This window comes from Opisthocomus hoazin, chromosome 12, assembly GCF_030867145.1.
Source record: "Opisthocomus hoazin isolate bOpiHoa1 chromosome 12, bOpiHoa1.hap1, whole genome shotgun sequence".
NCBI lineage: Eukaryota > Metazoa > Chordata > Aves > Opisthocomiformes > Opisthocomidae > Opisthocomus > Opisthocomus hoazin.
The window spans coordinates 1780046-1794376 of record NC_134425.1 but is presented as its reverse complement, the minus strand read 5'-3'; the positions used below and the strand labels follow the sequence as shown (position 1 = coordinate 1794376).

The window sequence follows — 14331 nt, the reverse complement described above, 5'->3', positions numbered from 1 at the left end:
CGAAAATGTAGCCTTCTTGGAATCGGTATCAAATTCCCCAGGAGTTTCAGTAGCGAGAGGGTTTCACCTTGCTGCTGCAGGCTGGGTAACAAGACAGGTATCAGACTTTCACAGCCCAGCTTCTTATGGACGAATCCCAACCTGAGGTATTGCCACAAACGGCGGGACCAAGGAGGCGGGAGGAACTGAAAGGGAGAGAGCTCAGAAGAATCCTTCACATTTTTAAAAAATTATTTCATAAATTCATTGTATAAAATAGGATTTGCAGACTCGAAAGCTTAACTATCACAATTTTCTTGCACTGGAAATTCAGATAATAACAAGATCTAAGCTTGATATCTTCCTTATAGGCTTAATCTTACTTCTCAGTTTGACAGCAGAGCTTGCTAGATAGCGTCTGTCTTCACGTGCTCCAGAACTACACTCTCACAGCACCGTCCAGGCAAACCATATCCATTCCTAAGGCAGAGAGCAACTTAGAGCTGCACTATTCATAAATACACATTTATTTTTCATTAGAAATGCATAATTACAGCATTTACAAGCATTTTCCCCTAGAAAAGTAGTTAAGCAACAGTACAAACAGAATTGTTAGTCTTCTGCAAATACATTTTTCATTACACTGAACAGAAAACACCAGCAAAAGGCTAATACTTGCAGTTATGGGATTTTTCTTTTTTTAAATATTTTCCATTTTTGTTATAAACACCATAGCAAATAAAAAAAAGCTGTTTAAACAGTGAAAAATATTTGAGCTTTTGATCTTCTCTATGTGGTAAAGCAAGTATTGCAAAGCAGCAATACACTTCCTAAGGTATCTGCAGACATTCAAATGGCGTATTTCACAGAAGAAACGAACAGGATGAAATATTAATTTAGTCTCACGGTTTTGACTCATTAGATTTCTTTCGGTCTTTCTGAAAGACTTTTTTTTTTCTTTAAGTGTACCTAAGTGCAGGCCATTTATTTTTTTCTGAAGGCCAGATCCTCAACTGATGTAGTGATGTAGCTCCAACTGAAGTCAATGGGTCTGATTTATTCCAGGTGAGGACAACCAGAGCATCAGCACTCGGCTGTTTGCAGGAGAAGTTCGAAGTGTGGCCATTAGTCTAACAGGCATTTCCATTCTCCTGTTGTTGCACGAAGACTACGGCACTTAACTTCTGACTGTGGCTCACCGACGTCGCGGTCGACACAGCTTTTCACAATTCCCTTATTGAATTTGGATCGCTCCGTGTTCTATCTGCATTTCTGGCTGGATTGCTGATTGAAGGGTATCAGTGCCCTGCAAAAGGAAACGCGAAGTCAGTACACCAAAGGTGCTTTCCATTGGTGTAGCCAAGGGAATGTGGACATATTGTACTAATATAAAGTTCTTCTACATAGCAGTACAAAATCTGCATGGATATCGGCTCCATGACAAGAGTTGATATGGGAATACACTTACAAAGGCACCAAAAATAACACGAAGTCCAGATGAAGACTAAGTAGACTAATGCCCTTCAGGCTGGAAAGAGAGGGCTGAAATAATGAAAGCACGATAAGGACCTATAAAATCATGAGTGGCATGAAGAGAGAAAACAAAAAACAATTCTTCCCTCTCTCTTCCCAAAAAAGAACCAGCTCAAAAAAGAAACAAAAGGAAACCCGTGTCTGGCACAACATGCGCCGAGGCTGTGGAAGGACTTGTCCCAGCACGACCTACGCTCTGACCGCTCGGGGGTACAGAGCTGCACAGCGTTAAGGAAGCAAAGTCCACCAAGGGCGATCGTAGAAGAGACAGCTGGAAGCCCCGGGGTGACAGAACTACTGTAGGTAAGGAGAGTAACATTACCTGTTTGCCCTGTGCTTGGACTTTCCCCAGCTGGTGCAGGATACGGACTAAAACTGCTGACTTTACCCACTGAAGTCTTTCTCTATTTTGTGTCAAATGAGAACAGCGCTACTATAGTCAACTTTCTTCTCAAATAAAATTCTTCCTACAGGCCTGATTCTACTCACTTTCCAAGCAAAAACAGTCCTCCGTGAAACAATTTAAAGTAAACACAATTGACTTCAGCTTTCAAAGGAAGTCTCCTTAAAAATTAAATTACTGCCTACCAGTAGTCTGACAAAGCCGTGAAAGGATAAGCCCACAGCAAGCTGTCTTTTTAGCCAAGGTGGGTGGAGTAAGGAAAACCAGATTATGAAACAAACTCCATCTTTAGAGCTGTAAGACGAACGGCATTTAAGAACAGCTGTATTGGCTTGGATAAAGCCCATCACACCCAATAAGCCTTCCCCTGATAGCAGCCAATATCACAAGCACAGATAAACTATCAGAAAAGGGTGAGCATTTCATGATATTTTCCCGTACTCTCCCACAGATTCCAGCGATCTGCCCTTGATGGATTCTCCCTCCATACATTACTCTAATAGATGCTTTATGTTCCGCCCTGGATACAGAATTATCTCTGCGGCAGGACTCCTGTTACGATGAAATCTTGGTTGAAGCCCTGCTTTCTGCTCTCAGCCGAGGATCTGCAAGCTGATCCGCAAAGACACGAGGGCAGAAGCTCCACCAGATTTCCCATCCTCTAAGTTTTGCTATACAGTCGCAACTTCTTTATTCAAATGAAAATAACGGACGTTCAAAGTTATAAAGCATTGCTCCTAAATTAAGGTTTTGTTGTCAAATTACTTCTTTTTGTCTCTGTGTCTTGTTGCCAGTAATTGCACACAGCTACAAGATTTTTTTCCTGTTCAACTTTATAGGTAATTTAGGGTTTATTATAATGTTCAATAAATTAGTGCTAACATGGAGAGTAATTCTATCAGATTGCTAAATTTGGTAGCAGATAAGTTTTCAAGTGACCATCAAAGTTTTCTTTCCCATTAGAGGAAAACTCTATTCAAGTAATATAATTATCAAATAATCGCAACAACAGCAATACTGGATATTTATCCCACATTCAGAGCAGAAGTAGCAGACTGCCCAACGGGATCAGAAGCATGCTCTAGATTTGGAACTATGTATTTTCCAAATCTAACAAAATTTACCACCAGCATATGAATTTGAGCACAGAATTAATCCAAATATTCTTTGTCATCATCACATTCTCTATTTCTAAATTTTGCAAGCTGCTCTAAGTGAGAATGCTTTCGAGACATGAGAACAAGCCAGCTAAACCTCAATTCTCAAAATGCATCTCAAACCGCGCCTCCCTCCCCACCTGCGTTTGCGATTTTACGCCAGCAAAACGCTGTTCACACATTCATCGTTTGTGCTTACGTATGTGGTGGAGGGTCACTAAACCACTGTCAGAGTCCTCACCGTTCATGCTTCTGTCTACAGCTAATTTGCAAACCCCAAATCCTGCAGGAACACACTGAAAATACGAAGTTGAAGTGCAGGTTGCCGTCTGCGTCGGCTGAAGTCAGAGCAGGGATTCCTTTCGAAGAGCCTCACTCCTACCTTCAGCTCCGCACCTACGGCTGCTGCCAAAGGCACGGCTTCCAAGGAAAGAGGTCAGAAAACCGGTGTCTTGTTTTCGGACGTTAACTAAACTCACAGTTATTGTGGTGTTTCAAACAAGGAATTTGTGCAGGGCATAGCATCCAACCCAGGTGGACAATAAACTCCACTTTTAAAAGCTTTGATTAATAGATAGATTCAAACTCATTGAGAACATCTCAGTACCTTGGTGAAGAACCGTATGAAAACAGACAAAAGTGTCAATACAGCCTTCATCCCTCCAGATAAGAGATCTGATGAGCAGCACTATTCTGCAAGTTTGGCCAAAGAGGCTACTGGTCTATCCACGTAGCTCTGAGTAACACAAACACCAAGTTGCTTCCTCCAACTCATTAACAGATCCTGAGTTTTTAGTTTGTGTGAACTGGGGAAATATTTATGGCAAACTTCTTTTTAGTCTTGTCTGTTTTTCCTTTCATAGTCGTCTTCTTTCACATTCCTTTTCTGCTTCTCTTCAGCTTTGTATAACTCTCTGTGGTTAACCACAACATTACGATCTCCCACGGTGCGAGGTGTCCCTGAAGAGAGCAGTAACTCCGCTGGTGGCTGCCAGCCGTGGGGAGAGGGATCCCAGGGTTTGTAGCTGAGCTCCGTAACCTCCTGCCCGTCGGAGGTGGCAGCTGAGCAGGGAGGACAGGCACGAGGAGCACACCCAGGAGGAGGTCCGTGGGAGGTACATCTGAGAACTTCCCAGGCCCGGAGTGAGGACAGCAGCACGAGAAACACCTCTCGCTCAGGTCAGGTCAGGGATTGCCCTGACCCATGTGCAGGACCTTGCCCTTGGGCTTGTTGAACTTTGTGAGGTTCACACAGGGAGCATCATTTTTCCGAAAATTAATTATTAATCACATGGGACCAGCAGTGCCTGAGGATTTCTAAGCAATAAGGCACGACCCCTGCAGCAACACGCTTACTGTCCAGTGGACTACTACAAGTGACTATGAATGAAATCCCGAGAATGTCAGTGCAGAGGGACATCCAGCAAAGAGGGAAAAATTGCTACTAAGGGCTCAGCTCCATGGGAAGATCAGCCTACAGAAAACTCGACTGTAGTCGCACGGCACAGCACACCCACACGCCAGGCAGCCTGATCCTTTTCAGAATCATAGAATGGTAAGGGTTGGAAGGGACCTTAAAGATCATCTGGTTCCAACCCCCTGCCATGAGCAGGGACATCTCCCACCAGCCCAGGGTGCTCAGGGCTCCATCCAGCCTGGCCTTGAACCCTGCCAGGGAGGGGGCAGCCACAGCTTCTCTGGGCAGCCTGGGCCAGGGCCTCACCACCCTCATGGGGAAGAATTTCTTCCTAACATCTAACCTAAATCTGCCCTCTTTTAGTTTACAGCCATTCCCCCTTGTCCTATCACTGCACACCCCTGTGCAAAGCCCCTCTCCATCCTTCCTGTCGGCCCCTCCAGGCACTGGCAGCTGCTCTAAGGTCACCCCGGAGCCTTCTCCTCTCCAGGCTGAGCAGCCCCAGCTCCCTCAGCCTGTCCTCGTAGGAGAGGTGCTCCAGCCCTCGGATCATCTTCGTGGCCTCCTCTGGACCCGCTCCAACACATCCATGTCCTGCTTATGCTGGGGGCTCCAGAGCTGGACGCAGGACTCCAGGTGGGGTCTCAGCAGAGCAGAATAAATGGGCAGAATCCCCTCCCTCGCCCTGCTGGCCACGCTGCTCTCGATGCAGCCCAGGACATGGTTGGCTTTCTGGGCTGCCAGTGCACGTTGCCGGCTCATGTTGAGCTGCTCACCCACCAGTACCCCCAAGTCCTTCTCCTCAGGGCTGCTCTCGAGCCACTCTCCACCCAGCCTGTGCTTGTGTTTGGGATTGCCCCGACCCACGGGCAGGACCTTGCCCTTGGCCTTGTTGAACTTTGTGAGGTTCACGCAGGGAGCATCATTTTTCCGAAAAGCCCTTTGCAGCATCTGGGTGGGGAGCCAGCACAGAGTGGGACAACCACGAGAGTTTTGAGCTCCGGCCTCCTTGCCTGCACCAGCCAGCGCAGACGGCACTTCTGCAACATGCAACACCGCTCCGGCTTTTGTCTGAGGCCCTCTTTGCTACTGGGATAACCAACGTGCTCTGACTTCGGGCAGCGAACCGCTCTGCAGCTTGCCTCGCCCGTGGAAGCAGCAGGAAGCTCTTGAGTTTCGTGCACGCAAGGTCTGGACACGATTCATTGATTTCTTATGCAATTTCTTCCCCCCCACCTCAAGAGACTCAATCTCCACATATTTGTAGCCAGATCAGAATTCTCTACAAAACTGCATATACACCAGACAAAAATCCACTCCAATATCGGCTGCTAAGGACTCCATTATATTTTGGCCAGCAAGCAAGAGCTTATTTTTCACAAGCACTTGGCATTCTCTAGAAGAGCAGCCCACCACGCGGGGCTCACAGCAGAATGCGTAACCGTCCTCAGAAAAATTTCGGACAACTTCTTTCAAGTCAGAAACTTGTGTTGTCACCAGTCACAGCTTCAAGCTGATGAGATTTCTAGGCTCGGATACATGACTGTTCAAAGTGATTTAAAAAGGAAACAAGAAAAAAAGATAACTCCACCGTGACTGCGGATCGAGCGTTCACTTACAATTGCTAACAGCGCGACTCCTGCGGGAAATCCAGGCTGTTGATCAAAACAACTGGAAAACTGCTGTCAGAAAGGGAATAACATTTTTAAGAGAAACCTCAGTCTGAAAAATACTTTTTGGATAGATTCCAAGCAAGTTTTCTGCCCTATCCTTTAACATGGCTCTTAGCCTTCAGGGATGCAGAAAAACAACGATGACCAAAATAACTATTCTCTAGAGGCACTGAGCAAGAACATAGCGGCAGAGACAGTCAAGACCATTTCTACCTTTAACAAAGCGATGTTTCTTATTATAGATTTTTTTTATTTTTTTTTTTTTTACGGTTTGGAAACAGGATCATAAACATATTGAGACTGCAGTATTTGTGGACAGATATATAGTTCATCTGACAGATGTTTCAATCAAGTTAAGTACAGTCAAATGGTGAAAATATATATTTACATACCTGATTAGCCGCGGAGTGGTCTGTCACTGGTGTCAGCTGCACATATTGGACTTGGATATCACTCCCTTGGAGCGGGGAGCCATCAACACCCCCCGAGGCGGGCTCAGCAGAAGCAACAGCGATCAGCTGGGCACCCTGCAACACCTGCAGGGAAAGCAATGAGCAAGCAGCTTGTAAACAGCCCCAGTCAGAGAGGCACTACGAGCCACCTAACCTGAACCAGATGCAAAACCAACGACCATTAAAAAGAAACACGAGAAAACGTGTCTATCAGTAACAGTTGCTTTAAATCATGTGGGTTTCCGAGAGGACATGGTACGCATATGGAAAGACCCCCATACTAGATGCTCACCACATTTTGCCTTACGAGAGTCGTAATTCTGTTAATGATTATTGCAAAGCCTGAGAGAGACAGCCTGAGCAGGGTCCACCAAGAGTGGGACGATGTCAACACAACACTATGGAGTCAGGTTTTCACAGACACAGATCCAAGATACTCCTTCTCGCAGCCAAAGGCACGCAACTTTTGAAAATTTATTACAGTCCTGTTTGTATTCCTATTGTATATGAAGGTGTAGATTTAAGAATTATGGCTAATTAATGCTTACTCTAAACAGATCTGCGTTTGACTGGGGAAGACTATAGTCCCCTGTAGGCTTCAAAACCCAAAGAACAGTTGAGGCATCTAAAAGTGCTTGCTTAAAAATGCTCCTGTGATTAGACTGATTTGAATTTACTTCTTGAAACACAAATCAGAATAAAATACATATATGTAAACAATGACAAGTCCCCAACCTCATTTGTGAAATTCAGCTAAAATACACATACTCAGTTTTAATTTCTATATGCTGTGCATGATGTATTTTTTTAAAGTGTGGTATTTGAACCACAGCGAACAAAAGACATCATTCAAAAGCAGGAAAGAGAACAAAGAACAAAAATAACGTTCTTAACAAAGGTTTTTCTGAACACAGTCTGATTTCTCAGCTGATCTGCGGGTGGGTGGCCATGCAGGAGTGTGTAGACCAGAATCTCTCTAGGGAGTGTGGGAGGCAAAAAGAGGTGACCTCCATAAACGACCTTTAGGGGTGTTGTCAGGATTTTATAGGGATCTTGGGTGTTCTGAGATACGGTCAGCATCGCACTGCAAAAAGATGCCACGTTTTGTTTTTACAGGAGTAAGTGAAATGCTCTGCTCCTATGGTATTTGTTTTGGAACTATACGACACATGCTGTCGGAACCACATCACAGTCCATCCTATTAATTACCTGCAGGTCTTAAACGTCTTTTTTTCTCATTTATTTCTGAACTACAAACTTCAGAACGACTGTAAGTGACTGAACAAGCCCACCATTCTCACATAAAATCTGTTTTACAACAAAGAAGCCTAAAACAACAGTACCAGCTTCCCCGGGGTACGGTCTGTTCTCAGCCACACACCTTCCAGTGCACTTCAGCAGAGCTCCCTTCTGCAGCACACGCTCCGGAGAAGACCAAGTAACTCTGCTAGACGTGACCTTCTACCACACCGATTCGATTCCTAGTGATAACCTACCTTTAGCATCCTGCCTACAAAAACAACACACCCCAGCAATACTTGCATAAAATACTCCTTGCTGTCAAATCACACCTCCCCATTGGCTTCATGCAAATGGTTATGTGCTTTTCCTTCTGCTGGATAAACTATTTGTTATCGAGCTTTCATTCACACAGAAATAGGAAGCATTTGTAGGATGTCATGCTGGAGCTGAGCTAGTTTTCACAGAGGTCAAATGGACAACACGCCAACATCAACATCATGTTCCGTCTGAACATGAGGAAGAACTTCTTCCCTCTGAGGGTGACGGAGCCCTGGCCCAGGCTGCCCAGGGAGGTTGTGGAGTCTCCTTCTCTGGAGATATTCAAGACCCGCCTGGACAAGGTCCTGTGCAGCCTGCTCTGGGTGACCCTGCTTCGGCAGGGGGGTTGGACTAGATGACCCACAGAGGTCCCTTCCAACCCCTACTATTCTGTGATATTCTGTGATATTCTGTGAGCAGGGGTTGACCAACCCAGGTATTTATGGATATCCAATGACAAGGTCATAGACCGATCGCTGCTGCCCCATTCCCCACAACCAGCCAGGTTAAACCCAACTCGGTTAAGCTTAAATGTGCTCCGATCCCAATTCCAGACTGTAGCTGTGACAGTTACATACGCTGTGCTTGGTTTACAGTTGTAGAGTTTGAAAAAATCGGATCAGTGAATTGGAGAAATAAGACATCAAACATCACAAAAATCACCAGTAGTATCGGTTTCCCTCTTTGTCACGTCCTGTTTGTGCAGCCCCCAGGGACAGGAGGCCTCAGCACTCGGCAGCGGCAGGCGAGTGGCCAGGCGAGGCAGGTTCACCTCCACCAGCGTCATGCCAAACTGGGTTTTCCAAACCAGGTGATTTGCTCTAAATTGAATGTTGCACTGATGTGTTTATTCTCTACCAGTTGCCACCTTTGTATTTCTCCCTATAGCTAGAAAACACGTTAGGATGCTTGGAAGTCAGGAAAAGGCCATTTTTCCAAACTAAGAATCATTTTGCTTCTTTAGGCTTCTCTTCGTCCATTTGTCCATCATGCAAAGTCTACTTAATACATGCTTAAAATCACCTAAAAAACCCAGAATCTGTCTGGACTTTGAAAACTAAAAGAAGAACAACCTAATGCTGAAAAAGACTTCTTAATGTTTTCCACTTAATACATTCTAAAATTAATAGCTGTCTTCGATTTCATTAAACACTGCCTAGCTTGTTATTGCAGCATAACGGGCTATATAATCAGTCACTCAGCAAATGAGAAGAAAAGCAAGAACAGGGGAAAGATCCCAGTTTCAAATTCAACTATCTGACTGAGCTTTAAATGAAGGAATGAGCAACGAGCTCTTCTTCATATCTGCAGAGTTAATTACAACAGTCTCAATAATTATTTTGCAGTTTCTATTTGAATTACTGTACAGCTTCTGAAATTAAGATAGAAATGGGTGAGAGCAGAAGGGGGGAACTGCCATCTTTACACACACCCACCCTTTTTTTTTCTGAAAAGGAGCTGGAAATAAAGCTGTTTCTGCAGTCTCCGTGGGATAGTACCTTGTGGCTCATCTGCTGAGCCAAAGAGGATCAACCCCAGGTGCAGCTCAGCCCTGATCCCACTTCGCATGTCTGAACACCTCTGTTACACACGACACGATGATGACCTGCAGCGTATTAAAGATATCACTTAACGAACCACACTGTATTCGTAAGATAACACCATTTATCAAGAATCTCAAGCGTATCCAGATAGGAAAATCCAACTGAACTGACACTAAAAACAGCAGTAATTTATATTTTCTCTACTGGAGATTAAGACAAATTTATTACATTCCTGTCTTAACTTAAAAAATATGCTAAAAATTTGTTATGCTGAAGAACTATGACTGATATCACCCTTTCTACTTCTCACAAACAGCAGTATCGATGAGTATTGTGTTCAGGAAGAGCCTGACTCAGGCAAATAGTCTGGCACGTTTGGTTACGGCCCTTGGATTCTGCCTGCAATTGCAAACCCTTCTTCTTCTATAGTATTCACAGTGCCTTGTAAGAGCAGGTATCCCCATTTCCTTTAACAGAGGGAAAAAACCTCGGGGTAGATATGTAGGAAAGCCTAGCGAGGCTGCATAAATCGAAGCCATAAAGGCACCAACGGTGTTACGGGACACGGGATTCGCAGAGGAGCTGGGTAGCAGAGCCTTTCGCACATGGGGCAGGGGCAAGCACAGGGCTTTTCTTTGGCTGGTCACTTGACTTCCAAACCAACAATTTACCTTCGTAATTCTTACCCGCTCCTGACCTTACAATAAAGGAACTGCACTGAAAAAAACCCCCAATCCACCCTGAAAATGAACTTCTCTTCCCAGTTCCACTGGGCTTCTCTAACACTCTGCCTTCCTGGCCCAAAACAGGTAACAGAATATGGTTAAAGTGAAAAATAACAAACTTCACTTCTAACAAAACAGATTAATTCATGCTCTAAACCCACAGAACAAGCAGCGTGAAGTCACCCTTCCCTTTCACTTAGGCACAAAAGCACGGAATGGTGCTCAAGCTAACCCAGGCCAGCGCGAGTTCAAGTCAAAGCTGAAAACGATGCTAAGAGTGCCTTTAAAATTAACAAGTGGACCTAAAAATGTTGTTGTTTTCTTTTTAAATAATCCAGTGGAGTATTCAAAAAAAGTACATTCGGTTGCTTGCTGTCAGCAGTGAAAAACTGTCTTGACAGTGACAAGATTCCCAGCTCACGGAGCCGGAGCACTCTTCACACCCTTGTTGCACAACTATTTCCCCTGCCAGCACAAGCAACCGCACAGCTGGAACCCAGCGACTGCAGTTACCACCACGGATACCAGCTTTTCCCCAAACAGAAAACCTAGTGAAAAAGATTCATCAAGAAAAATCCGAGCACTTTCGGAAATGTCTGTAAGATGTTTGAGAACATCTTTGATACGTACGTCTCCGAGAACGCCTGGCAGCTGCCAACGCTCTCAAGCACGTTCTGTGACCCTGCCCGATCTCTGCACGCCTGCACGTCCCGAACCTTGCTTGTCTCAAAGATTACCGCAGGGCATGGTGACCCTGCTGGAGACAACTTGCCTAAATCAAAAAGCAAGCATGAAAGAGCCCCTTCTCTCACTATTCAGCGTAAGAAAATGTTCCCTAACACCTTCAGACAGAAATATAAACGCATTTCTATTAGTTTTGATTTTAAATGGCCCAAGAAATGCCAGAAGGAAAAGTATTTTGTTCGGTTGTTTAAAATGAAGTGTGAACTCTTGGCATGGTTTGTGAATACAGAACCACAGTCTCTTTGACCAAACATTTATTTTCCTTCAATCTCTAGAAGCTTTCAACGAGCGATGCAAGAGCTGCCAGATTTGATAAAAGGAGCTAAGGGACAGGCAGCTCTCTCCTCCCCAGCCACAGCATTCTGTGCCCATACGGATGCTGTCGGTCCCTCCTTACAGCACCGTTAACCCAGACCCAGGCTTCCCGAGCAGAACTGCAGCAGCCACACAGCCCCTTGCAGTGGTGTCCCACAGACCGGAACCTCGGCCTTTGGCTTTGGGTTTTTCTCCTCCCTTCTCCACCTTCTTTCCTCTCTCATTCTCTCTCAGGGTCTTGACGACTCCGGACATACAAGCTATTGAGCCTGAAGGTCCTGGATTTCTATTTTTCGCCCCTTATTCAGCGAGATGCTTGCCACATAAAATGTAAGCATCAAATCAGCATTAATAATGAAAACCAGCTACTTTCTCTGCTCCTTTCCTTTCCATTTAAAGACCATTTTAGCCCATAACTAATAGTTCCCATTTAACATTCAACTGCCAGGGCAGGAAATACTTTTTTTTTTAAAAAAGCTTAAAATGTAACAGGTTTTCCTCCAGTTTGTTCCAAAATTATTCAAGCACAGTTTCCAACCACGGTTCAACTCATATCATGTCCTCTGCTGATTTTACTTATCACTGAGAATTCTTCTTCTAGAAGGCCGTAAGTTAAAACTTTTCTCTAGATCCCAACCTTCAAAAATAGGTAACTGGTTTGGGACAGCTGAAGTCTGTTTACCAAAAAAGCCCATTCCTCAGTCTGGTCCTTGCCAGACTGAGCCTTCTAAAACACATTCTTGCTACTGTTGTTGTGAGCTTTTTTATGAATCTAGGCAGGCACATATGTTTGCCTACCTATAAAAAGCTCAAAACCAAGACACACTGGGATTTTGGTGTCTTTTTTCCATCGTTTCTTCCCATTTCTACTGCAGGAATGCAACAAAAGATGATGTTTCTTTAAAAAAATGAGGTTTTGGATCACTGAAAGAGTGGTTGTTTATAGAAGGTTCACATCTGAAAATCCTGTAACGCTTATAGCCAGCAAATAACCATTTCAGCAAATGTTGCACAAAAGGAGCGAGCTGTGCATAGGAAAAAGGAAAGATCTCACTGACATGCTCTAGCTAACACGTGGATTAAAAGGACAGAGCCCAGAAGCGTAAGGGTGGTGTTGGGTTTAGATGATTCCTAGAAAACAAAAAATTAAGAAAATACCTGCTTATCATCCTCCTACACTGTCATTCATCACTGATGGCAAAACTACATGACCACATTCCAAGAACACAGACAGTTCCTTCAAACGAGAAGCTCTGCTGATAAGCACGTTCACTTCAATAAGACAACTCCCTCTGGCTGATTCTTTTCAGTTCCAAAGTCTTCTTCATGGATCCTTCAGACTAAAAACATCCACTGTATTCAGTGCCAACGAAACATTTAGTGGATTTACAGGCTTACAGATGAGTTTACCTGGGACACCTAGACTCTAGGTGCAGAACTCAAAACTTTTTAGCATCAGAGATTAACGAGTTCCTTGAAAACATCAGAGGCTTAGACTAACCAAAGTCTCCCTCACCTTGGCATTTACTAAGGAATCTGGAACAGCCAACGCAGAATGCGAAAAGAATGGAGTTGTATGAAAAAACCCAAGATTTTCTTCCATAAGATTGTCTTTTGTAGTTCTTAATTTCACTTGACCAAGCAACGCCTGACCCAACAGTAGGAAACAAGTCCAGTATGGAGGATACTAAAGTATAAAAGCAAACCAGTAACACGACCCACTTGACACTCCCTTCCTCTTTTAGCCATGGGTTCAACTTAACCAAGGTCAAGTGGATTGAAAAGCTCGTCTCTGATGGTGGCCGATACAAAGTTATTTTGGTGATTTTACAGTCCAGGTCCAATCAAATTAAAGTACTGACGTGCAAAAAGGAGTGGCAGCAAAGGACAGACTGACCTCACCGCTCTCGAAGAAGCAGTCCTCTTCAGGCTACGATGGAGCGGTGTTCACTGAAAACCACTGTAACCCTTGTGCTGGATTCAGTATCCCATGTGTGTATTAAGTCAGAACGCACACAGCCTGATGATGTGTTATCTTTCCAGAGAAATAAATTCACATTTAACCTGTAATTCTTCTGAACAAATACACAGCTGACCATATGGACCAAGGATCGCTACGTAATCCTGCATACTTCCTACACTGTACTTAAAATTAAAGAAGAAGTATTTTGATAGAATTACAAGACAGCTTTAAAGACTAAGTTTGTCTTCCAAACTTTTCAAAATATTTACAGCAGTAAAAGACTGGAAGTTCCTCTTCCAAAAACACAAGGAAGACAGAGGGCTCACAGTGCTGCAGAGAGTGTCTGCAGCTTTTCTCTCTCGGCAGCTGCTGATGAGAAGCACACAGAGGTGTAAGTCAGCACATGGAAGATGTAACCCGTGCTTTAGATCGTTTATCAGCAACCCCTTTTGAAGCACAAGCCTCCAAAATCTGAGGCCTCTCTTATTTTTAAGGTGCATTTTTATGGCTGCTGTATGTCCAACTTCGAACTACTAAGACCACACCAAAGAAAAGGAAAAAGCCAAAATACATATACCACTTACATTTTTTCCAAAACAATTACATGTATTAATTTCTTATTTTTCAAGCTGAACTTGTTCTGATTATCATTTCATCTTTACCAGCATCACCACAAGAGAAAAAAGCCTCTAGGCCATAGTGTGCGCTCCAGTAATGTGTTTCATACCCAGCCACCAGAGTTTCCAGAAATTCGCAGGTTTTTCTGTTTTACTGTTACAAAGGGCTGATCATTGTCTAGTTTGTCTTACACGCACAAATTAAAGACCCTCGCACAAAGCAATTTCCATGAAAACCACAGCTGCTTT

General features: G+C 44.1%; 1 protein-coding gene across 1 annotated transcript in view; it reads right to left on the bottom strand.

Moving 5' to 3' along the window:
• Positions 1–490: 490 nt before the first annotated feature.
• The window catches only part of BANP (BTG3 associated nuclear protein), a 155170-nt gene continuing 141329 nt past the window's right edge, over positions 491–14331 (bottom strand). The window contains exons 12-13 of the mRNA XM_075433551.1: positions 6555–6698; positions 491–1285 (exon numbers count right to left, since the gene is read on the bottom strand). Coding sequence (XP_075289666.1) covers positions 1214–1285; positions 6555–6698 — 216 coding nt within the window. The 3' untranslated portion in view covers positions 491–1213. The remainder of the gene's footprint in view (positions 1286–6554; positions 6699–14331) is intronic.